At 38.0% G+C, this 27,199-nt stretch overlaps 1 protein-coding gene across 1 annotated transcript in view; it reads left to right on the forward strand.

The window, feature by feature from the left end:
- DCHS2 (dachsous cadherin-related 2) overlaps positions 1–27,199 on the forward strand; it is a 272,685-nt gene that overhangs the window by 133,749 nt on the left and 111,737 nt on the right. The window contains exon 4 of the mRNA XM_032248619.1: positions 25,590–25,826. Within this exon, the coding sequence (XP_032104510.1) occupies positions 25,590–25,826 (237 nt within the window). The remainder of the gene's footprint in view (positions 1–25,589; positions 25,827–27,199) is intronic.

The following is a 27,199-nucleotide window of genomic DNA, read 5'->3' on the forward strand; positions in this document are numbered from 1 at the left end:
CAATGTAATCTATTTGGTGAATCAGTTTTTGTATTCTCACAAACTGATTATAGGAGAGACTTTGTAAATATCTACAACTAATAAGAAATTGGTGTTGATATCCTGTAGTTTTTGGTTTGTATATGTTTGTGAGAGAGCCCAACTTATAAACCCTGTATCTGTTGAAGGTCATGGTTTTATGCTTATTTTTGTTCTTAACGATTCCATAGCTTACAATTTTAGTAATGATTTACTTATGATTTTCTAATTATAAATTGCTACTTTGGTTAAAAATTATATTTTTTCAGGATATTTCATTCTGAAAGTTAGTAGCGCTTAGTAGAAGAGCATGATTTTATATATATGTATATATATATATACATATATATATATACATAACATACATAGGTATATATACAAATATATATCTCTTTAAGTTCACTTAGCATTGCATCTGTTCAAAAAATTTTTTATTCCAACAGTTTCCTCTATTTAAATAAAAAGTAACAAGATGAAGAACATAGATAAACGTTATGCATTATAATTGGTATGCATAAATCCAAGCAGTGATTAGAATAGAAAATAACTGGTGCTCTGTAAATTAATCAATGACATTTTTTAAAGTTAAAGTTGGTCCCTGCACTGGTGGTTAATGACCATTTGCAAGTGTTGTGAAAAGTGTGAGCTAAATAATCACTGTACTTTAAAGTATTAAAATATAGTGTCACAAATTTTACTCTGACCAATACATAGGCAAAAGAGCTATTCATTTTATTTATGATTTTATGATTATCTTGCTTATTGATTAGTAATATGAATTATTATGATACATGCATATATTATATATGCATATTTATATATAGTAAATAATAAAACATATGGGAGTTACATGTTTTCTGGCCCCTCAACTTCCAATAGAGAGCTTAGTTTATTTAAGAATGTCAGATTCAAATATACAATTACTAGTTAGTTATACTCAATAAAGCTGAAAAAAGAATGTTAGATTCAAGTAAATGGGTTTTCTAGCTCCTCTTTATATACAGATGTTTAAAAAAGTGAATGTTTGAAATACTCAGCATATATAAAATAGAAGAACCAGCTTTATCCTAATACTTCCCTCTTACTCTGAGTGATGAGTGTTCATTCAGAGAAATTTACTGAATCTAGTATGCATGCCTAACATTTACCTCTCTTTGTCTCACTTTTCTTAGACTCATAAGCCACTCCTTGGGTCTACATGTTTTTCAAAGATATTTTTATATTTCAGGTACAACCAAGTTTGTAGGCCATAGAGTCACTATCTTATGAAGGTGACTGTGTTTGTCTTTCATGAAAAATAAATGCTAAGTGCAAACTCCATGCATTGATTATGGTAACTTTTGCAAGTAGTGCAGGGCTTCCAAAGAGAGTGCTGGAAAATCTAAAACTGTCAGGCAAGGGAGCATGAATATGATGAACTTGAGCGCAACCTTGCAGGATAGCTCAGATTTGCATAAGCAAGCTGGGGAAGAATAGATAGATTCCAGAGAGGCCAACAACATACATGAAGATGGTAATTATTAAGCATTTGTAATGAGAAATGAAAATTTAAGTTTGGACGGGGAAACTAAGGTATATACGAATTCTACATTCCACCCATTCCACAGATACTAGACTTTATGTAAGATTTACAAAGGAGATCCACCTTGTCAAAAGTATAAAAGGTTGATAATTTGGAGAGAGCTGCTGTTGATTTGTGGGTACCAGATGGGGTACCTGCACCTTGATAACTACTCAGAGAATGTTCTATGTGTTCCCTGTATTTTGCTGGCTAACTGTAGACTCATGTCTGATTCTAACCTGAGAAAACTGAAGAAAGGAATGTCTGACAGAATAAAGGAGAGGTTTCTGAAGTGGAGACACGCTGCATTCCAGGAGTTTGTAGGGGCAAAGAGTATTTATTTTTTTTCTTCTGAATATAGATTATTTGTGAGGAAGAGTAGTCTAGAGTTGTTATTAGGCCATGTCCTGAAAGGGCCATACTGCGAGTGATCTGGGACCAGTGGCATGGACAATAAGAAGAATTTACCAAGACAGCTGTAGATAAAGAAAGGCAGAATTATTTAAGAAAATATGAAAATACATTGAAAGAGTGCAATGGGCAGGTCAGTAAGAAAGGAGCTGACTGTAAGGAGACAAAAGATTGCTCGGGATTTTATAAGATGGTGCTAATGTGATATGCTGAAGAGGACTTTGTGCGGTACTGATAACACCAATGTTGCAATGAGCTAACCTGTGTTTTTCTATCATCCAAGGGTCTGGTGATAGCTGGGCTCAGGAAGATAGTGAGTTATTTGCACAAAAGTACTATGTGTCCTGGACCACGAAGACAGGCAGACTTATAGCCTACCTGCTTTTTCTTGTTCCTTCCAGTCTGGCTCCTTCTCCAGACTCCTTCTCTATAGTCCAGAGGTGGAAATTCTGAGGACTGTCAACTTTTCAGCAGACAAGGAAGTAATGAACAGTCTAAATAGAGGTGTGTTTACCTCTGCTAAGGCACTTCAAGTAGAGGTTAGCCTTCTCCAAAAAACCCAGGGTGAGAAGCCTTCACCAAAAGCCCATGAAAGCCAAGTGTGGTGGCTCACACCTATAATCCTAGCACTTTGGGGGGTTGAGGCAGGTGGATCATGAGGTCAGGAGTTCCAGACCAGCCTGGCCAACATGGTGAAACCCTGTCTCTACTAAAAATACAACAAAATTAGCCAGGTGTGGTGGCAGGCACCTGTAATCCTAGCTGCTTGGGAAGCTAAGGCAGGAGAATTGCTTGAACTGGGGAGGCAGAGGTTGCAGTGAGCCAAGACCACGCCATTGCACTGTATTCTAGCCTGGGTGACAGAGTGAGACTCCCTCCCAAAAACAAAATATATACACGATGGAATACTATGCAGCCATAAAAAATGATGAGTTCATGTCCTTTGTAGGGACATGGATGAACCTGCAAACCATCATTCTCAGCAAGCTGACACAAGAATACTGCATGTTCTCACTCATAAGCAGGTGTTGAACAATGAGAATACATGGACACAGGGAGGGGAGCATCACACACTGGGGTCTGTTGAAGGGATATAGGGGAGGAACAGTAGGGGGTAGGGAGTTGGGGAGAGAGAGCATGGGGAGAAATGCCAGATATAGGTGATAGGGAGGAAGGCAGCAAATCACACTACCATGTATGTAGCTATGCAACAATCTTGCATGTTTTTCACATGTACCCAAAGCCTAAAATGCAATAAAAATAAATAAATTAAAAAAAAATAAGCCCATGAAAGCTCCTGTATGACAAAGTGAGCTTTAAACAACTCCGCAGGCCAGAGGTTTGTTGATGTTAGACTATGCTAGTGCTTGTCAAGAAAGAATATTTCTGGCCTTCCCTCCTCCGCTTCTTCCCCCTTGCCTTAATCCTGCATGATTCAGAGATTTAGCTTAACAAAATGATTAAGGAAGAGAAGAGCTACTAGATGAAGAAAAAGAGAAGCCAAGTACTTCTGACCTGAAACCTGTGCCCTTCCAAACTTTAAAGTAAGTTTAGTGCTTGGATTAGTATGTGGTCCTCTACATTTAATTTTAGCCATGCATTGCTCAAGGATGGAGATACATGCTGAGAGATGCATCATTTGGTGATTTCATTGTTGTGTGAACATCATAAAGTATGCTTACATAAACCCAGATGGCATAGTCCAGTACACACCTAGGGTATATGGTATAGCCTATTGCTCCTAGGCTACAAACCTATATCGCATGTTACTGCATTGACTACTGTAGGCAACTGTTTCACAATGATAAGTATTTGTATATGTCAACATAGAAAAGGTAGAGTAAAAAGGGAATTTAAAGATTTAAAGTGGTGCACCCGTATAGGGCACTGATCGTGAATAAAGCTTGCAGGACTGGAAGGGGCTCAGGGTGAGACAGTGAGTGGTGAATGAATGTAAGGACTTAGGACATTACTGTATACTATGTAGACTTTATAAACACTACATTAGGCTACACTCAATTTATTTAAATTTTTTTCTTCAAAAATAAATTAACCTCAGCTTACTATAACTTTTTAACTTTATAAACTTTAAATATTTTAAAGTTTTTGCCTCCTTTGTAGTAACACTTAGCTTGAAAGATAAACAGGGTGTATAGTCATACAAACATATTTCTTCCTTTGTATACTTATTGTGTAATGTTTTTTCTGTTTTTAATTTTTTTTATTTTTTAAACTTTTTGTTTTAAATGAGACACAAACACACACATTAGCCTAGGCCTACACAAGGTCGAGATCATGAGTACCACTGTCTTCCGCCTCCACATCTTGTCCTGCTGGAAGGTCTTCAGGGTCAGTAACACACATGGAGCTGTCGTCTCCTATGATAGCAATGTATTCTGAAATACCTCCTGGAGGACCTGCCTGAGGCTGTTCTACAATTAACTTCTTTTATCAATAAGTATCCAGAATAACAAAATGTATAGTATAGTAATTACATAAACCAGTAATATGGTCATTTATTATCATTGTCAAGTATCATATATTTAACCATGTACTTATGTACATAAGCATGTGCCATACTTTTATACAGCTGACAGTGCAGTAGGTATATTTACAACAACAGCACTACGAACAGTGAGTAATGCATTCCATTATGACATTAGGATTGTTATGATATCACTAAGTAACAGGGATTTTTTTAGCTCCATTATAATCTTAGGGGACCAACATCATAGGTACGTGGTCCTTTGTTGACCAAAATGTCATTGTGTATGTGACAGTGTTACCAGAAAGCGGTCCTGGTCTAGACCCCAAGAGAGGGTTCTTGGATCGCAAACAACAACGATAAGTCCATAGAGTAAAGTGAAAGAAAGTTTATTAGGAAAGTAAAGGAATAAAAAGGAGGCTACTTCTTAGGCAGCGCAGCCCTGAGGGTGGCTGGTTGGCTATTTTTACAGTTATTTCTTGATTATATGCCAAACAAGGCGTGGGTTATTTCTGAGTTTTCTGGGAAAGGGGCAGGAAATTCTCGAAATTAAGGGTTTCTCTTCCTTTTAGACTATATAGAGTAACTTCCAGACGTTGCCATGGCATTTGTAAACTGTCATAGTGTTGATGGGAGTGCCTCTTAGCATGCAAATCCATTAGAATTAGTATATACTGGGCAGAGAGGATGACCAGAGGTTGCTTTCATTGCCTTCTTGGTCTTGGTTGGTTTTGGCCTGCTTCTTTATCGCACCCTGTTTATCAGCAGAGTCTCTGTGACCTGTATCTTGTGCAGACCTCCTGTCTCATCCCATGACTAAAAATGCCTAAACTACTGGGACTACAGCCCAGTAGGTCTCAGCCTCATGTTACCCCACCCTTATTCAAGATGGAGTCAAGGACCTCTGACATCGGCATTAAATTGAGACTGTTTTGTCATTGAAAATAACTAAGAATTTTAATTGGTTGATCACAGCTGTAAAGACACAGGAGCTTCCTAAATTTTCACTTAGGAGTAGGGGAAAAACAGCTAGCTGCACAAAATAGTCATTCTGTGATTGCCTGCATGAGCTGTGCTTTGTCATCATTCTTGCTGCATGCATTCATGACAGCAGGAGAGTAGCATGCCTGACGGAAAGAGTAGGAGCTGCTGGATTATGGGAGCCACACTGAGTGGGGTGGATTCTGAAGGAGTTCAAAAGCATGACAGATATGTTTAAATTTGATTATTACTGGAATTAAGGGATGATGTAAGGATATTTAGCCTTGGTGTGATATGGTGAAAGTGATATTTAAGGAAAATTATTCTGGCAGCAGTGTCTTAGATGGATTGTAGAACTAGAACATTTGAATAGAAAAACTAATTATAAAACCCAGGCATAAAGTAACGAGGGTTGTACTAAAGAGATAGCAATAAAGACAGAGCAAAAGGAACTTAAGGATATTTTAGAAGAAAAGAACATGAGTTGTAACTAATTGGATTTATTAATGTAAGGATGAGTCATACATAATTTGATAATTTTAACTAAGATGACTGACGGTCCAATAGACATCAAGTTGACGAATGCCTTAGGAGAAGTGCCGCCTAAAGTACTGACTGTAACTTAAATCAGAGGACAGGGGAAAATAACAAAATAAAGTATTAATCACTGTTAAATCCATGAAAACATAAATAGTTTGAAGGAAAGAGTACATAAAAATTGTCTTCAAGCCAGGAGCAGTGCTTATACCTGTTATCCCAGCACTTTCGGAGGTGAGGTGGGCGGATGGCTTGAGCCCAGGAATTTGAGGCCAGCCTGGGCAACATGGTGAAATCCTGTCTCCATTAAAAATACAAACATTAGCCAGGAGTGGTGGCACATGCCTGTAGTCCCAGCTACTCTGGAGGCTGAGGTGGGAGGATTGCTTGAGCCCAGGAGGCAGAGGCTGCAGTGAGCTGAGATTGCACCACTGAACTCCAGCCTGGGTGACAGAGTGAGATCCTTTCTGAAAAATTAAAACAACAATTTAAAAAATGGTCTTCAAACTTTAGAATATGTAATAATTACTGGCAGAGCTTGTTAAAAATGCAATTCCTAGATCCTTTCCCAAATGTAGGAATCAGATGTCTGTGTAATAGCCCAGGAAATTCTGTTTTTACAAGTAGCCAAAATGATTTTATTGCAAGTAGTCAGGGGACACTGTTTGAGACCCTCTAGGGAATAGAAGAAAGAGCGTAGTAGTTTGCTACAGGAATGCTTAGAAGTCTGAGGGAGAGGCCCAGGTGCGGTGGCTCGTGCTTGTAATCCCAGCACTTTGGGAGGCCGAGGCAGGTGGATCACGAGGTCAGGAGATCGAGACCATCTGGGCCAACATGCCAACATGGTAAAACTCCATCTCTAGTAAAATACAAAAAAAAAAAAAAAAAAACATTAGCCAGACGTGGTGGCGCACACCTGTAATCCTAGCTACTTGAGAGGCTTAGGCAAGAGAATCACTTGAGCCTGGAGGTGGAGGTTGCAGCGAGCCGAGATCGCGCCACTGCACTCCAGCCTGACAACAGAGCGAGACTCCATCTCAAAAATAAATAAATAAACAAATGAAAGAAGTATGAGGAGGAAGAAGGACCTCTGGGAAAGTCCAAGGGATTGTTAGGGAAGGCAAAAAAGAAAACAGTAACATAACCAAAGGAAAGAGACAAGGAGCGAGGGGTCATCACGGGTCTGATAGATGATAGGAGTCAGGGAATATGAGGGCGGAGATGACACCCAGTTCTATGTCTTTCACTTTCACCCTGTCTATATTCTTTTGTTTCAAGTTTGCTTTTTATACACAACACATGATTGGATTTATTTTGAAATCCACTCTGATAATGTTTGTCTTTTAACTAGACCATATTGTCTGTCTGTATTTTCTGAAGTCTTTCCCCTTTTAAATCTGCCATTGGTCCTTGGTCTCATGCTGTCATATTTCTTCATTTTGTGTGTGATTTTTTTTTAAATTATGGGCTTGGGTCTTTATCTGAGAGAATTCTTTGAATCCTGAGATGAAGGTGGGTTTCTTTGGAAGGTATTTAGGTGTTCGTGTTTCTTTTGCCCGAGTGTCCTAGGGAAATACTACTTCCTACCGTTTTAAACTAAATTCTTGGCTTGAAATTTTTTGCATCATCCTGTATTATGAGTTCAAACTGAAAACTGATGTGAATGCTGGTTAATAGTTAGGAATTCTCAAAGGAAAATCTACCACCTCTTATTTATCACTGAATTTCAAGCCAGACAATTTTATTTGCAATCTACTGGGGGTACAAGAACTTATTTCTAGTTCATCCTTAAACTGAAACCTGCATGGAACTAACTTTATTGGACAAAGTCTTCTGAGATTCTCCATCCCCAGTCTGTACTTACCCACAAACGGCTTTGGTCTTGTCTTCTGCTCCCCATGAGTTCCACAAGGTCAGTAAAAGGAAAGTTCAAGGTCACTAGGATTTCACAAATGCCCTGAGGGCAAAAGCCAAATCCAGTATGCTGCTTATCTTCTAAGTTTCTGACATAACTTAAACTTTTTGCCTTCTTTATTATCAGTTTATTGAGGCATTTAAGGTGATGTATTTTTATATTTTATGGAGTACTTGATTTCAGGAGGAAGGTTAGTCAGAGCCCCTAGTGCTAGGAAACAAAACTTTCCTTTAGTAATCTTTTCAGCGATGGTCTGTGAGATGGAAATTATCTGTCTGTGTTTGTCTTATTTTATACTTCATTTTACCAATATTACCTGAGGGTCATGAAAGAGGCCCAAAAGGAACCTCTGCATTTACCAGAAATTGGGAGCATTTACAAAGAAGACAGGTAAGGCAGTCTTTATCTGGACACTTGACTTTTCTGAAAGGGCAACTAGATTCCAGATTCGACACCTTTTGTGATTGGAGGGGATGGCTACTCATCTCTTCTCAGAAGGCTGAGCTTGTCAGAGGGTGAGGATAAAGCAAGCTGTTGCTTCTTACTATCTCAGCCTTATTGGTTTAGAGAAGCACCCATATTTAGTCTGGTAGGTTGGAGTGACTTGTGGGGCAGTGGCACTAGTGGGGAACTAGAAATACTTGAAAGTCCATATAGAAAATAAAAAGTTAATAAAACATAATACTAATAAGCCTTTCATTGCTGGACAAACATGGGGTCCTTCACAATTTGTGTGTGTGCAAGTCTCTCTGTGTGTGTGCATGTGTCTGTGTGTGTGTAGCATTAGTTCATGCTGTACTGGGAAAGTTGGAAGTACCTAGATATAACTGATTAATTGCCTAATATGCATAATTCATAGAAATAGGGAAATACCTAAAAGGAATCAGTGACTTCATTTAGAGCAGGGCTTCCCAACCCCTGGGTCACTGACTGGTACTGCTCTGTGGCCTGTTAGGAACCAGGCCACACAGTGGGAGGTAAATGAGCCTTACCGCCAGAGCTCTACCTGCTGTCAGATCAGTGGCAGTGTTAGATTCTTTTCTTTTTTTTGAGACAGAGTCTTGCTCTGTTGCCATGCTGGGGTGCGGTGGCGCGATCTCGGCTTACTGCAGCCTCCGCCTCCCAGATTCAAGCGATTCCCCTGCCTCAGCCTCCTGCGTAGCTAGGACTACAGGCGCATGCCACCATGCCTGGCTAATTTTTTGTATTTTAGTAGAGACAGGGTTTCACCATGTTGGCCAGGATAGTCTTAATTTCCTGACGTTGTGATCCACCAGCCTGGGCCTCCCAAAGTGCTGAAATTACAGGAATGGGCCACCGCGCCCAGCCAGCATTAGATTCTTAGAGGAGCACTAACCCTATTATGAACTATGCATGCAGGAGATCCAGGTTTCGTGCTCCTTATGAGAATCTAACTAATGCCTGATGAGCTGCGGTGGACCACTTTTATCCTGCAGCCATTCCCCCGCCACCCCTGTTCTGCGGAAAAATTGTCTTCCATGAAACTGGTCCCTGGTGCCAAAAAGATTGGGGACCACTGATTTGGAGGTTAAATATATTGAAAATAGCTAAAAACTATTGTATAAATAAGAAAGCATCTTTTCAGAAGGAACTGTTTGTGAAGGCAGTATTTTTCAATCTGCTAAACCTATATCATTTACAGATTTCTATTTTCAGTATTTATACCACTCTAAATATTTTTGTAATTTTTTGTTGCAGTGGCATTAATTCTGTAATTTTTAACTGTATTATAAAAATAGCCTATATATGAATATGCTTTCCAGACTATAACACCCTCCAAATTTTACCCACACCCCTCCTCTTTACACTCCCATTGAGAACCTGTGGTGTAATCACTTATTAGCATTTCCCGACAAGAGGACCACCTTTTGGTACATACTTTATTGGAGTCACTTAAAAGCTTTTCCCTCAGTTGCCCTTTTGTTTCCCCTGATGTCCACCATTTCCCAAATCCTTCTGTTTCTTGTTGGTCATACTGAACATAAGACAAACCCATCACAAGTGCCATTGTCTAAATACAAGACAAACCCATCACAAGTGCCATTGTCTAAAATGCCATTGCCATTTTCATCACTAGAAGACAGTTTCCTTAATGTAGCTTTTATGTCAGTAAACCCGAAAAAGAACCTCCTGAAGGCATGGCCAATGGGTGTCCCACTTCTTGAACTTCTGTCCATGCCTTCTTTTTCTGCATTTTTCCTGAGGTCTGACTTCTCAGATAATTTTTGAAACTTTGCACTTTTGTAAAGCTCATATTTTTAACAGACATTAACCTATTACTTTTGGTGAAAATAAAGGTCAAAAATAATATTAAAAGGATTTTCTGACATTTTCTACCTAAAGTTAATATTGATAAATTTACTTTCCAATATACAAAACACATGTGATTATACCTTTCGTGATGAGATTGATAGTAAAAAAAAAAAAATGGTGTCACCTGAAAATCACAATTACAAAATTCCATACCTTTTTCTAAAGTTCTGAATTTTACTTATATATAGATGTACAAATTGTTGCTGTGCAGTTGTGGACACATAGGTTGGCTTTAGAATAAAAACAAATATCTAAGATTTAGAAGATACCAAGTAGCAGGTATTTAGCATTACCCTTACCGAAGCAATGTCACTGTAAGCCAAAGTCTTGCTTTTGTTTCGCGTGTCTGGGAACCAGTGTGTGCACATGACTCAAATCAACCTCAGAAAGTAGTCAAGTGGCAAAGCATAGATGTACAATTTCACCTTCAAGTTGAAAACAAAAACGATAGATGTTCACAGATTGTGCTTTAATTACGCAGTGCTTTCTGGAGAGATGTTTTCCAATGATTTGTTTGTTTTTGGTGCTAGTTGTTAAGTGTATAATCTAAGTTGTTGAATGTGATGAGATCTTTCATGTTAAGGTAATTAAAATCAAAGAAATTCAGGGTAAAATATCTTAGAGAGAAGAACAACTTTTTCAGAAAGTTATTGAATAGTCGCCATGTGCACATGCTATAGTTCTTTCTTGTCCTATCAGCTGAGTTCCTCAGAGCTTTTAAGGTTGAGCCTATGTGTTTCCCTGTGTTTCCTATGAAGAAGCAGATGCCAAGCGAAGTTTCCTGATTTCTATCAAGTAACATCAGTAGGTGGAGCAGCCAGGGTCTGTTCACCTTATTAAAATAGAAAACTTCAAATGAGTAGATTCCAAACTCTGAGACAGAATCAAGACTGTGGAATGAAACTAAAGGAAGTAGAAGGCATTTTTATTTATCATCTTTCCACAAAAATTTTGTTTCTGGAATTAGCTATGCATTTTGTAACTTTTATTTTTCTAAAACTCCAAAATAAAGCCTCTGGTTTATTACTTGAATAGTATTCATCCACTATCTGTTATTTTCTTAAGGTAATCATAGCAACACATTGAAATACATGTCATGTGAATCAGTTTTTGGTTACAACTGTCACCCAAAAAAATGCCTGAGTTTTACCATAAAGGCTGCAATTTCCCTTCGTTGTTGTCCCCTATGTAGACATGAAAGGATGGTAGTAATAGAAACACAGGCTTAGTCATATTTACCATGTTTATAAAAATATTAGTTCATATCCATGTCACAAATCTTCCCAAGAAGTAAGGAGAAGGCAGAAATAATATGCTTTTGAAGACACAGAGACATAGAGACACAGCCTGTAAATCACAATGGGTGTTGTTAAATAAAATTTATAGAAAGCTGTTGGTTTGAACGGAGCCCTAGGCCCAACAGACCAGACCAAAATGGAGTCACTCATGCTCAAGTTTCATGCCACTGAGCTGAAATGAAATTGTTTATTTGACCTTCCAAGAAATCAGGAGAGAGAGGGATAATAAATAGCCAAGTCCCCAAATGAGCCAATTTTAGCTGGCAGGATAAGAAAGTCCTGTCTGTTTTCACATTTACCAGGAAAGCAGCTGTGAAACGACCAGCCTACTATGCGTTCCCTGTTTCTGCTTTGCTTTTCTGTCTATAAAGCCAGCCACTTCTACTCAGCTCATTGGAACACATTCTATGTTATAAAATGAGGTGATGCTCGAAGATCAAACACCGCATGTTCTCACTCATAGGCGGGTGTTGAACAATGAGAACACATGGACACAGGGAGGGGAGCACTACACACTGGGGTCAGTTGGGGGGAAATAGGGGAGGGGTGGTGGGGGGTGGAGAGCTGGGGAGAGATAGCAAGGGGAGAGATGCCAGATGTAGGTGATGGGGAGGAAGGCAGCAAATCACACTGCCACGTGTGTACCTATGCAATAATCTTGCATGTTCTTCACATGTACCCCAAAACTTAAAATGCAATAAAATAAATAAATGGGAAAAAAATGAGGTGCTGCTCAATTCTAGAATTACAAATAAAAGCCAATTAAGATCTTTAAACTAAATTTGTTGTCATTTTGTCTTTTGTCAACATTTGAGCATTAACTGCCTTCACTGTCATGCCAAACCTTTGATGTAGGAACTATTTTTATCTCCATTTCACAAATGAGCAAATGAATCCAAAAGAGATAAGCAGTTCATAAACACGGTGAGGAAGTGACAACCAAATTGTGAACTGAGGCAGTCTGGCTTCAGAGTTCCCAAACTTACCGTATGCCTGCCGCTGGTGTTCTTGTCTTAGAATTGCTGTAACAAAGCACCACACTCAGTGCCTTAAACAGCAGAATCTTATTCTCTACAGTTTTGGAGGCCAGAAGTCTAAAATCAAGGTCTTAACAAGATTAGTTCCTTCTGGAGACTCCCTTAGCTTCTGGTGTTTGTTGGTGATCTTTGACACTCCTTGGCTATGGCAGTGTAACTCTCATCCCTGTATCCATTTTTGCATGGTTTTCTTTTCGTGATCATGGTATCTCTCCTGCCAGGTAATTATGGCTTTCTTTTCTGTGTCTTCTTGTGTCCTTCCTTGTGTATGGACACCAGTCATTGGATTTAGGGCACATTTAAACTAGGATGATTTCCTTTTGAGATCCTTAGCTAATTGTATCTACAAAGACCCTTTTTGAAATAAGGTCATATCCTGAGGTTCTAAGTAGACGTAAATTTGGTGAGACATTATCCAACTTCCTATATTACCTTTTAAAAATTATGCTATCTTGAAGTACTACTTGCTTCTTTTCTCAATTATTGCCAAATTAATGACCTTTATATGGCACTCCTTCAACTGTAAGGACCACTCAGGTCTAGGTCTTCAAGGGTTTTTGTTTTTACTTTAAGTAAGTGATTTCCTTTAAACTGAATATTTAAATCACTGTTATCTCTGTTGGTGATGGTGGGTTGGTGTCAACAGTGGTGTTCAGAGTTGATTCTCTCAAATTATCAGTGTTTCAAATGACAAAGTGAGAGAGAATAATAGCTAAGCTTCTGGTCTCCCATCTGTGTCCACTGGAAAGGTATTTGGGCCTCCCCAAAAGCGACTATCAGCCTATGTCCACGTTGCCAACCTGTGTCCGTATCAGGATGCAGGTTTTTCCTTTATAAAACCAGGAAGATTTATTGAAAAGATTTTGAAATATTAACTTAGGGGAACACATGCAAACTTATAAGAGTCTGCCATCTACAGTAGTGAGACAAATCTACAGTAGTGAGTCTGCCTTGTACAGTAGTGAGACAAATGGAAAATATACATCCGTCCATACAGGACTGGTTTATATAAATCTATGGACCAGAAATCTGTACCATTTAAGTAGAGGGGCTGGACATGTTGAAATAAGGAGTGTCATTACAGCCTCCTCCAGAAAGCTCCTTGGTGGCAGGCTGCCAGGACAGACGGGCCACTGGTCAGCTCTTCTAGTAGACTTCCTATGCGTGCTTTGCAGTGAAATATTGATGCTACTCCAGTTCCTTTTACTTTCCCTTTCCCAAAAATATTTTAAATCATTAATTATTGATGATTTATTGGTACATGGAATTACCCATCTAACTTACTTTGTAGTCTTTAGGAGAGAAGGAAGGGAACTAGTATTGTATTAAGGAGTCAGTGTTTGTGAGACGCTACGCTAAGTACTTTGCTTATATATATGATGTAGTTTTATTCTCTCAGCAGTTCTGCATGGTAAATGATATTAGTCTGATTCTTCAGTCTGGTTAAAGTGATAAGCAGAAGCACAGGGCATTTAAGAAACTGCCCAAGATCAAACTAGGGATTGATAGAACCAGGATTTGAACCAGCTGTATCTGATGCCAAAAATCGGACTCCATGCTCCTTTCTTACTCCATCAACTCTAAATCATAGATTTATTGCCTTGCTTTTAAGAAGCATTTACTCATATGGAAAATATCTAGGATGCCAAGTTTATGTAGGAAGTCTGGTTCTGCTAAGGTTTAATCAAAATCATTCCCAAATAAACCTAGCACTGAGAACATAAAATTAGCATATAGAATCAGAAATCTAACATTCATAGCATTTGAAGGCAAGGATTAAAAACATCACAAACTTTACACCCTTGTTTTTGCACTACTGATGCAGGAGGAAGACTTCATATTTTAAACCGAAATCATGATAATATCCTCTGAATATATCGCATTGATTAAAGTGGTCTTCTGTCACAGACATATCTTTAATATATCATCCTAGGCAGGTTCACAAGAGTTAGATACATACAAATCTGAAGTCAGACATTATCATTAAAAAATCTGTATTTTGAATGTCCAGTTTTTTGACAAAAAGTTTGCAGCTTGTTAAATACTCCACATCAAGAGGGGGACTATGGGTTTAAAATGCAAATGAGTAGACTTAAATATGGGGTAGATGTTTTTGATGGCTATCTAGGAGTTATGAATTATTTTTCTATAGTTTTTTGAACATAAGATCGTTTCCCACTGGCCAGGGACAGATTTTGTGATCTTAAGTAGAAGCAGCTCAATAAATGACTTTTCAGGGTCCCATGAATTTGACTTTAAGCATGAAGGGTTACTTACATAGGCACTTGATCTGGTAACTTCCTTTATTAAACTGGCAATTAGGTAGGATTCATGTATAATATATTAAAATAATTATATATTTTGACTAAATAAGGACATGTTGTTATGAAAGGCACAAAATTGATCTTATCCACTGAAACTTTACATTGCATGGGACAAAGTTGTTGTGGGGTGTTTTTCCTTCTCTGAGTTGGCTGATTTTTAAATATAATACATCAGGACCTAGAGGAATTCATTGATTAACATCATGACTGCCACCTAAGTTGACTACCATCTTTGTAGGGGCTATCTCTTCCCTTCTATGATCTGTTCTTGCCTTGGTAACACACACTCTAAATTGTTACAGTATTGTTACCAAATATTTACATTATCAATTGTTAATTGTTAATGTAAATATTTGGTCTGGAATTCTGACACCTCATTACTCTTCTGCTATGGACTACATGTTTGTGCCCCTCCAAAATTCATATGTTGAAACTCTAACCCCTCATGGGATTGAATTCGGAGATAGGGTCTCTGGGAGTTAATTATGTTTGATGACGTTGTAAGGGTGGAGCCCCACAATGGGATTAGTGGTCTTATGTGAAGAAGAGAACTAGAGCTTGCTTTCTCTGCCATGTGAGGATACAAGAAGATGGCTGTCTGCAAATCAGGAGACAGCCCTGAGCAGACACTGATCTGCTGGTACCATGATCTCGGGCTCCCCAGCCTCCAGAAGTGTGAACCACCCAGCCGATGGTACTTTTGCTATAGCAGCCAAACTGGCTAAGATATCTTCTTTCTTCTTTGTGGAACTCTGCCTAATCTCAAGCTATGACTTTTCCAGGTTGGTTTGCTCATTTGTTAATTCATTCAACAAATAATTACTGAGCATCTTTTCTGAGCCTGGGACTGTGCCAGACCTAGTTTGGTAATGGTGAATAAGACAGACACAGTCCTTGCCCTCAGGGGCCTTAACTTGTGAAGGGGGACAAACAAAAGCAGGAAAACAGAAAATACTGCAAGTGTGATAAATTTCATGAAGGAAACAATGGGGAAGTTGAGAGAGAATAACAAGAGCCTGTTCTGTAAGGGTGACATAATTAGGACTTGTAGTTTTTGCCTGGAGAGCAAGCACTTGTTTATTTGCTTGGAGAACCTTGACATGTGAACAAGGTGACATCAGTCAGATATCGCATCCCTTCAAGCCACAGTGATTATTTCGTCTAAGGGTAACTAAGCTAAGCCAGTGGGATCAGTGAGATCAGTAGCAGTCAGCATCCAGTTAGGAAAACAGAAACAATAACATTTATACTAACAGAAACACTTTAGTATAGACAGTTGGTAAAGTGGGTAATTGAAGACAGAAAAGGCAAAAAGGAAACACCGAGGTTAACATGATGGAAGCAAGTTTCACCCCTAGGCTGGGGGAAATAAGCTAAACGTTAGGCATCATCAAAACTTAGCATTAGTGAGGAGGCCCTGCAGAGCTGGGACCTAGACGTCTTGGGAGAAGGCACAGCCAGATGGGGACTGATGCCCCAATATACTGTTATAACCTGCTTTCAGATCTGGGAGGTACTGGCAGGAAACTGGAAGCCAGGAGGAGAAGAGAAGGGGCCTTTGCATGCTTTCTTCTTTATTTAGTATTCCTCCCAAGTCCTTTGGCACCAACTGCACCGTTTTCCCCAGAAATGCCACTATCAGCCTTTATCAGCCATGCAAGGCCTTTTGGGCAGTGAGCACTGCCCTCACCAGGCCTTCTCGGGTTACAGCAGCCACACTATGGTGACCTGAGTACTTGCTGGGCACTGCTTTTAAAGACTTAAACATAGCTCTGCACTAACCCTCTGAAACACCTGAGTCTGAGCTGCACAGAAATGCCTCAGAGCTGTGGACACCAACCCTGTGGCGCTGCCTCGGAGCTCCAAGACATACCGTACCTCACCCTCCTCCTCTTTTTGGTAGAGGTAGCAACACTGCCTTTTTCCTTCTGTTTCTGCAACCCTAGAGAAGGTCACAGTTTCTTGCAGTTACTGTTCATCATCCCCTTCTTATTCTTTTGGGTTTCCCATACTTGTGTAATCACTTTCTTTAATTAAATGGCCTCTAAAATTCTTAGGATGGTTTCAGTTTCTCTGATTAGACCCTGACCAAAACAAATATATTGAATATAATTCAAGAAATGAAGGAGGTGATGGAACGTATACATATCCATATTTGCTGGTAAATGACCTAGCAGCCATGCTCAGATCTAAGCCAGGTCTATTTCTACAGGCATACCCCACTTTACTGTGCTTCACAGATAGTGTGTTTTTTACAAATTGAAGGTTTGTGGCAACTCTCCTCAAACAAACTTACTAGCATTATGGGGACACTTTGTGTCTCTGCATAACATTTTGATAATCCTCACAATATTTCCAACTTTTTAATTATGATTTTACCCATTATGGTGATCTGTGATCAGTGATCTTTGATATTACTACTGTAATTGTTTGGGGATACCACAAACCATGTCCATGAAAGACTGTGAACATAACTGATAAATGTCGTGTATGCTCTGGTCGCTTCACCCATTGGCTCTTCTCAGGCTGCCCCAATCCCTGAGACACAGCAATGTTGAAATCTGGCAGTTAATAACCCTATAACGGCCTCTAAATGTTGGAGTGAAAGGAAGAGTGGCATCTCTTTTTAAATCAAAACCTATATATGAGATATGATTAAGCTGTGGTGAAGGCATGTCAAAAGAAGGCACATAAGCCAAAAGCTAGGCCTCTTGCACAGTTATCCAAATTGTGAATGTAAAGGAAAAATCTACACTTTTCCTTTCAGTGAACACACAAATGATAAGAAAGCTATTTTAAACCCACTGTTGAGACCTATTATTCAGAAAAAAATTCTTTCAAATCATCACTGCTCACTGACAATGCACATGGTTACCCAAGAGCTCTGATGAAGATGTACAAAGAGGTTTTTTTCTTAATGCCTCCAACCCACCCCTCTTCATTCTGCAATCCACGGATCAAGGAGTGATTTTGACTTTCAGGTGTTTTATTTAAGAAATACATTTCCTAAGGCTATAGCTTCCATAGATGGTGAGTCCTTTGATAGATCTGGGTAAAATAAATTGAAAACTTTCTGGAAAGGATGCACCATTCTAGATGCCATTAAGAACATTTGTGATTCATGGAAGGAGGTTCACATAGGAGTTTGGAAAAAGTTGATTCCAAACCTCATAGATGACTTTGAGGGAATCACCACTTCAGTGAAGTGGTAAAAATAGCAAGAGACATAGAATTATGAGTAGAGTCTGAAGATGTGACTGAATTGCTGCAATCTCATAATAGCAGTTGAACTAATCAGGAATTGCTTCTTTGGATGAGCAAAGAAAATGGTTTCTTGAGATGGAATCTACTCCTGGTGAAGACACTGTGAACATTGTTGAAATGACAACAAAAGATTTAGAATATTCCATAAACTTAGTTGATAAATCAGCAGCAGGGCCTAAGAGGATTGGCTCCAATTTTAAAGAAATTCAAATGTGGGTAAACTATTATCAAACAGCATTGCATGCTACAGAAAAAATATTTTGTGAAAGGAAGAATCGATCAAAGGGGCAACCTTCATGGCTGTCTTAAGAAATTGCCACAGCCACCACCACCTTCAGTAAGCACCACACTGATCAGTCAGCACCCATCTACACTGAGGCAAGCCTCTCCACCAGCAAAAAGATTACCACTTGCTAAAACCTTAAATGACCATTAGCATTTTTTTTAGCAATAAGGTATTTTTAAGATAAGGTATATACATTGTTTTCTTTAGACATACTGTTATTGCACACTGAATAGGCTACAACATAGTGTGAACATAACTTTTTAATACACTGGAAAATCAAAAAATTCTGTGTCTCGCTTTTTTGTAGTATTGGCCTTATTGCAGTGGACTGTAATAAAGCCCACAGTATCTCTAAAGCCCTTCAAGTTCAAAGACAAGTGAATTTACCAATTGTGTTTATTTCCTTTGATGGTTATATTTAGTTGTATATAATGCTTTCATTTAATAAAAAATAAATAAAATTAAAAAGACTAAACTTTTGGGCTTCTGGAATTAATTAACCCAAGAATTGAGCACTTTCAGACAGGAACTGATTCTGTCTGGTATTACCGGGGGGATTAAGGTATAACCATGGTAGGTTTAAGGGATTAGCCTGTGGATGTGCACAGAAAACAGTGGAGTTTCTGATGTTATTGAAAAATTACTTAAAGCCTAGCAATTGATGAACAGGTTTTTTGTTCACACAGTATTTATAATCCCATTACTACACAGGAATTTTTGATAGATCAATGTTATTACAGATAGATAGATAAGGGGTATGTGTGTGTGTGTGTGTGTGTATGTATATATGAGTGTATTTACATACTGTATATGTATCTTAACGTGACACTCCTAGAGTTATGGTCTCTATTTCTAAGACTTCTGTTAAATGAAAATGGAGGAACATGATAACAAGCATTTTCTTTTTAAAACCTAGTGGAAAACTGAGATTGCAGAGATTTACCCTATATGGTTAGGTGCTTGTATGGTGCTGTTTTGAAATACTTGTAAATATTTTTTAAAATTATTAACAAGGCACTTTCCTTTGAGAAGTAAGTTTCATGATCCACCCCCCACATAAATTCATTTTTTTGAGTGGCTACCATATGCAAGCCCTATTTAAGCTAAGCCCTCTTCATAATAGCTAACATTTGTGTAATTTTTTTTTTTTTTTGAGACGGAGTTTTGCTCTTGTTACCCATGCAGTAGAGACGGGGTTTCACCATTTTGACCAGGATGGTCTCGATCTCTTGACCTCGTGATCCACCCGCCTCGGCCTCCCAAAGTGCTGGGATTACAGGCTTGAGCCACCGCGCCCAGCCCATTTGTGTAATGTTTACCTGTTTACATACAACTTTAAGTTTTGTTGTCTCCTGCTCACCTATATCTGACAGTTCCTGTTTGCTGACTTCGTTGGCATTACACTTAGTTACTGACTGGCTTGTATGCATTCTTTAAGGGTAAAGATTCTTGAAAAGATTCTATTTGTATAACTCTCTGTTTATGATGCTTTATCACCTTTATTTTCTTTTTACCTTTCCTTCAAATGTATTTGATAACTCATAATATAGCAAATAAAATGAACATTCACCAGTAAAATTTTGTTAAGATAATAAGAAACTTAATTTTGCTTCATGGACTAACGTTCTAGGTGGTATCAAGGATAAAATAAGTCATGTCTTGCTTCTTGCTCCCTGTCGTCAAATCATCAGAAACCTCAAACCCTATTATTAAACTGCCTCAATTAAAAATACCAGTTTAGGGATTTGGAGGGGGTGATAATTACACACCGAACAGTTCTACCAGAGAGAATTCTTTACAGTAGCAGAGCGAATACAGTGTAGATACTAATTTTATTAGACTTCGCAATTTGCCATGTGTTATTGTGGCATACTAGTAATTTGAGGATTTGAAACGGTGTTTTTCATGTTCAGCTTTATATAGACAGTTTCTTCAGAGCATCTTTATTTTAACCTCAGGGACTAATTTAATGGAAATAAATCCCTTAAATAGCTTTACGTGCTGGTTCTGAATTTTCCATGATAGTTGTCCTTAAAACTTTTGTAGAGTAAAAATTCTATTTTTAAGGAAGTATGCTCTGCAATCATTGTTATTATTATTTTGAGATGGAGTCTTGCTCTGTCACCAGGCTGGAGTGCAATGGTGAGATCTCAGCTCACGGTAATCTCCGCCTCCTGGGTTCAAGTGATTCTCCTGCCTCAGCCTCCCGAGTGGCTGGGACTACAGGTGTGGGCCACCATGCCTTACTAATATTTGTATTTTTAGTGGAGATGGGGTTTCACCATGTTGGCCAGGATGGTCTCAGTCTCTTGACCTCATGATCCGCTCACCTCAGCCTCCCAAAGTGCTGGGATTACAGGCGTGAGCCACTGTGCCTGGCCTGCAATTATTTTTAAAGGCCCACATTTTAATGTCCAATCTACGCTTTCACTATAGTTTACAAGTTTCCTTCATAGTTCTAAAAATAGTTAAATAAATAACCAAACATATCTTCTTTTTCTGAATATCTTTAAAATATTTATTTTTCATTTACAAAGTTAACATATAATTATTATTTAAAATATTTAAACTATAGCAATGTAAGAAGTAAAATTATCTCAACACACAAAGATGACTTCTCTCGACAGTTCCTATCCTTTCATGTTTTTCAGTATGCATAGTTCTGTGTGTACACACATCGTGTACGTATTAGTGCTTGTACGTATACTTTACATATTGTTCTGTAATCAAATATTCTCAGCAGGATTTTATGAATTTTTCTTTTACATGAAATAGATACACTATGATTTTAAAATGTTTATTCATGTGATTATTAATTTTATGTGTTAACGTGAATAGTCCACGAGATGACCAGTTAGCTGATTAAACACTGTTCCTGGGTGTCTCTGTGAGTGGGTTTTCATTTGAATTGGTGAACTGAGTAAATCAGATGGCCTTCCCTAGAATGCATAATCATTTATTGAGGGCCTGAAAAGAGCAAACATGTGGAGGAAGGTTGAATTTGCTCTTTACCTAACAGCTTGAGCAGAGACATCAGTCTCTTGCCCTTAGTGTTCCTAGCCTCTCAGGCCATCAGACCCTGACTAGAATCTATACCACTGATGCCCTCAGGCTTTCAAACTATACCACCAGCTTTTCTAGGTCTCCAGCTTGCAGATGGGTGAACATGGGACTGCTCAGACTTCACGATTTCGCCAATTCCTTATCATAAGTCTCACTTTATATGTATCTGTTACTGTCTGTCTATCTCTATATGTAGATATGAGAGATATAAGATCTATAGATATCTATATGTATATATATAGACAGATACCATTGGTTTGTTTTTCTGGAGAATCCTGGCTAATACATGTAGTACTGACATTATTTTTTTAAGTACAATGAATTGATAACGTAGATTCACTTTTGCAACTTGTTTTTCACATAAAATGTAGCATGTAAGGTCTTTCTAGATGAAAACATGTATATGTACTTCATTCTTTTTTGATGCTGCATAGTATTTTATTGTATTGATACACCACAATGGAGTGACCTATTCATTCTTTTTTTGATGGATATTAAGGTCATTTTCAGTGTTCCAAATGATATCCTCTTGATTTATTTCTGTGTACTTACACAAATATGGGGTGGATTTCTGAGTTATTGAATGTGAGCAATTAAAATTTTGATAAATACCACCAAAGTGCGTTTTGGAGAGTGTACATAAATAGCAATCTGTTATTAACTCTGGGTATTGTCACTTAAATATTTTAGGGAAACATTAGAGGTAAAAATGATGTAGTTGTTTTAATTTTGCATTTTCATTATTTTTAGTGATTTTGAGCAGTATTATATTTATTAACATTTTATTCTTTCTTATCTAAATTACTTGTCCTTATCCACTGCTAATCTTTTAGTTATTTTTCATTTTGTTTACAGAACTCTCTTCTCCTTATGTATAGTAAATTGTTGTTTATATATTTTCAAAATGTCTTTTAACTTTGCTTATAAATCATTGAGTAAACTAATGGGTACATGAGGGACTGATATAAAATATTATAGCCTGGTAATTAAATAAAACATGTTAAGTTTATAATAGGCACATATACCCAGGCTGCTGTGGGGTCATAGAAGAGTGGTAGCTAGAGCTAAGTGGAGGGTAAAAGCAGGCCAGCTGCACCACGTGAGACTTGAGCTATGTTTTAAAATATGACTAGAGGCCAGGAGCAGTAGCTCACACCTATAATCCTAGCACTTTGGGAGTCTGAGGTGGGCAGATCACAAGGTTAGGAGTTCAAGACAAGGCTGGCCAATATGATGAAGCCCCATCTCTACTAAAAATGCAAAAATTAGCCAGGCGTGGTGGTGGCTGCCTGTAGCCCCAGCTGCTCAGAAGGCTGAGGCAGGAGAATCACTTGAACTTGGGAGGTGGAGGTTGCAGTGAGCCAAGATCACACCATTGCACTCCAGCCTGGGTAACAGAGAGAGACTCTGCCTCAAAAAAAATTAATAAAAGAACATATAACTAGAAATTGTTATGTCAAAGTAGATGAAGAAGTTATTCTGGGAAGAGGATGTAGCAATCCAGATAGAAGACAGCAAGGTCTTTTCTGGAAATTACAAGTTGTTCACTTTGCCTAGAGCAAAAGGTACTGTACAGAGAGCTATGGCACAGAGAGCTATGAGATGGGGTTGCAGAGAGGGCGAGGACATATTTATGAATGGCTTGGTATGTTAAGATAAGGCATTTGAGCTTTACCCTGAAAATGTGGGGAGCCATCAATGTGCCTAGATTTGGATTTCAAGAACACTATTCTAACACAAAAGAAAAATAGTTCAGAAGGAGTCAGTCGGGATGCTGAAAGACCAGGTTGTGTCGAGGCGGACATTAAGTTTTTCATTGTCATAATGATCAGGGGTCAACATAAAATCTTTTCAAAATTCTCTGTAATTGGAATTAGGTAGTAGCCCTGGAAGAATATATACCTGGAGAGTGGGATGGTTGGGATAGAGGGACTTTTTCTTTTCTTCTGTACACATTTTTGTATATTCAAGTTTTATTTTTTCAATCAATCAGAGACTTTAATAAGAAACCAATATTTTTTAAAAACTGCACCAATAACAGATGGGAAAGATCTGACTTGTAAATTTTTTGTGGTAAGTACTGAGTACTTTGATGGACCATCAAATCTGTCTGAAACCAAATGTGAAAATGGTACTAAGCGCGGGTGTACTAATAGTCGGTTATATTAGCAGTTTATAGTATTCTAATAAAGAGTCTTTATACTCTGCTTTGCAATAGTTGGAAACAAAGTGTTTTTACTTCGGGGGTCAAAATTGAGATGATCAACTTGGACCATGTTTAGGAGAAAGGAACTGTGAGAGAAATGACTTAAAATCATATTAGATAAGGAATCATTAAATAAAATGGTTACATATGTATGTGTATATATAGAGAGACAAATAGAAATATATATATATATATCACAAATTGTCAAATTGTACACCTTAAACATATATAATTTTATTTGTTAGTTACACCTCAATAAAGCTAGGGAAAAAAGGAAAATGAGGATGTATTTAGAGCAGGTCAGGCAAGATATTTGATTTCAGTTAATAATAATATTTTATTAAATTTCTAATAAAAATAAAACAAGAAATCAAAGTTGCAAGAGGGCAGATTTTGATATAAAAAAGGAATAAATCAAATGGATGTCACCTTTTTTATGACCAGAAACTGATATTCCTGATGTTTTTGCCAACTTCTCTTAAACTGGTAAAGACTGCAGTATTTATTCATTTAATTGATTGTTATGGCTCATGGTACATGATGGATTCCATAAAAGTCAGCCATACATATTTGTTTGCAAATTCATTTAATAAGTTTGCATACATTTTTCTCATTAAATAAAACTAACAGGTTCATTTCTTAAGTTGATTGCATTAGATCTATTTTCATGTTTTTATGCTAGTATACTAAGTGGTAGTATTAATAATATTAAATAATTTATTTTGTCAGTATTACTGAATCTCTTCCTGACTTAACCATAAATACCTTCTCCTCTCACACACTCTACGTACCTAAGTCTAACTTGCCACTCTTGTCCCCATTGTCTTTACATTTGCTGAAGTTTTCTTGTACCCAGCCATTGTGTTGTATCTTCTCTCTACCAAAGGTGGAATGAAGTCAGTTGAAAAAGAGAGCTACTGTACATGGTCTAGTTCAGGGCAAATGTCAAACACCTCAGAAGATAAAATTTTAGTTTCATCCTGTAGACTTGGGATTCTGGCACTTAAGCAGGTTATAATCACCCTACAACCCCTCATTAGCCTGAAGTAGAATACACTGGACTATGGGATATACTCTGTTCTGTCATCTTGGGCTGGTGATATGGTAAGGCCTAAAAAAACCCCCACAATTTACATTTTTCTAATGTCTTTATATACTTCTAAAATGTCTAATGTTTTAGCTCTAGGAAAATATTGCTTACCTAACATAATTTGGACATTGTTTCACAAATATGCTCAAGTTCTTTGGTTGGTAAATACATGTATCAGTTCATCTCCAGAGAACAGAACCAACAGGATGTATGTGTGTGTGTACACGTATGAAGAGACTGATTACAATGAATTGGCTCACGTGATGATGAAGGCTGCCAAGTCCCAAATATACAGGGTGAGCCATAGCTGAGCCTGGCAGTGTCGCTCTAGTCTCAGTTTAAAGACCTGAGAATCAGGTGAGCCAATGGTATAGTTTGAGACTAAAGACCAGCAGGCTCTAGACCTAGGAAGAGTCAATGTTTCTGAGTCTGAAGGCTGGAGAAAAACCCAGGCCCCAGATTGAGAGCAGAAGGCATTCTCTCTTAGTCAGTGTTTTTGTTCTATTCAGGCCTTCAACTGATTGGATGAGACCCGCCCACATTGGGAGGATGATCTGCTTTATTCAGTCTACAGATTCAAATGTTAATCTCATTCAGAAACACCCTTACAGATGCACTCAAAATAATGTTTGATCAAATGTCTGGACATCCTGTGCCCCAATTAGGTTGACATATAAAATCAAACATCACAGTACACTTAATCAACCAGGTGTTACTATTGCTCATCAGTATTTGTTACATGTTACCTGTTTTACCAATACTTTCTTTTCCCTACCCAGGAATTATTTATTTATCATCACCTCTTAGTCATTTGGAGTCTACTACACTTTCACTGGTGGTCACTGCTCAAGACGGTGGTGGGCTCGCAGCTCTCATTAATGCCGACGTTACCATACACATTTTCCAGACAACTCTGGTGACTGCTGAGTTTGAAAAGCCTAAGTACACTTTTACAGTTTATGAAGACGTGCCTGAAGATAGTCCTGTTGGAACAGTGAAAGCAAGAGAGCCCTTGAGTAAGTTCTTATTTCTTATGCTGCTGCAAGTCCATTATTGGAACATTTCTTGTTTTTCCTAGCCTGTGCAATCCTGAATAATTTTTTTCTTCTTTCCATGCAAGTCAAAACAGGGGAGATAATACAACCTGTGGCTTGCTCTTTGTTCTTCCATTTGTTTCTGTCCATCCCACAATTTTTTTCTGATCACAAAAATAATAGGTATGTTTTAAAGAATGTTTAAAACAATACAGATTACAATATACAAAGTATGTGTCTCCTATAACCCGCTCACCAAAACACACACACACACACACACACACACACACACACACAATTTACAAGTTTTTGACAAAAATGCATCCTTCAGTATTTGTTGTTATAGAGCTTCTTTCCCCACTTAGTATATACTGAACAACTTTTCAGATAACTGGGCGTCATTCTGTCTCCTTAAAAGAAAGTAGTAAACATTTCCCTTATGCTACCAATTTGAATCGTTTAAAAAATCTTACTAGTCCAAGTAGTACTAGAGCAAATAGCTGTGTGTGACTTTTTCACACTTGTAGAGGAACCTCTGCAGGATAAATGATATACTCTACAAGTGTGAACCTCCTAGAAATGAATTACCTCTTCAAGGAGCTTGTCCTCTTCCTGGTCCCTCCTGTTCCTTCCTCTCTCCTTTCCTTCAATCTCTATGGAGAATATTTGCCCTTCATAGGCAGATATAATAGAGAAACATCAACATAAATTTAACTTGACTTCCTCAAATATATAAAAAAGCTATCTGAATTATTTTCTGAAATCTTTCCCTTTTATCTAATGTAAGAACAATGAAAAAAGATTGTGAAACCTGTAGCTTTCTCTTTGCCCGTTGGACCTTCTTTTTATATACCAAAAAAATCTTCAATCTATGTGTCCACTTTTCAACAGGCTTTGGAGAGCAGAGGAAGTAAGACATTGCACAGCAGTCTCTGTAGATGGAGAATATACAATCACGCCTCTTAACGATGGGAAATGTTCTGAGAAATGCCTCACTAGAAGATCTAGTTATTGTGCAGACATCACAGAGTGTACTCACATGAACCTAGGTGGTGTGGCCTAACAGACACCTAGGCTAAATGTTATAGTCGATTGCTTCTAGGCTACAAACCTGCACAGCATATTACTATGCTTAATACTGTAGGCAGTTGTACCCCAATGGTGAGGATTTATGTATGTAAACATTGAAAAGGTACAAGATACGTGTCAGAATCTTGTGGAACCATCATAGTATATGTGGTCCATCGCTGACTGAAGTGTCATTAGGCAGTGCATGATTGTATTAATATTTCAATTTCTAAGTTTCCACTGGGTCTACCCTTTTGACATGCAGTGGTTGCCCCCTCTCTCTTTTT

Source organism: Sapajus apella, unplaced genomic scaffold (genome assembly GCF_009761245.1).
Source record: "Sapajus apella isolate SASKATOON/1434 unplaced genomic scaffold, GSC_monkey_1.0 scaffold67, whole genome shotgun sequence".
Classification (NCBI taxonomy): domain Eukaryota; kingdom Metazoa; phylum Chordata; class Mammalia; order Primates; family Cebidae; genus Sapajus; species Sapajus apella.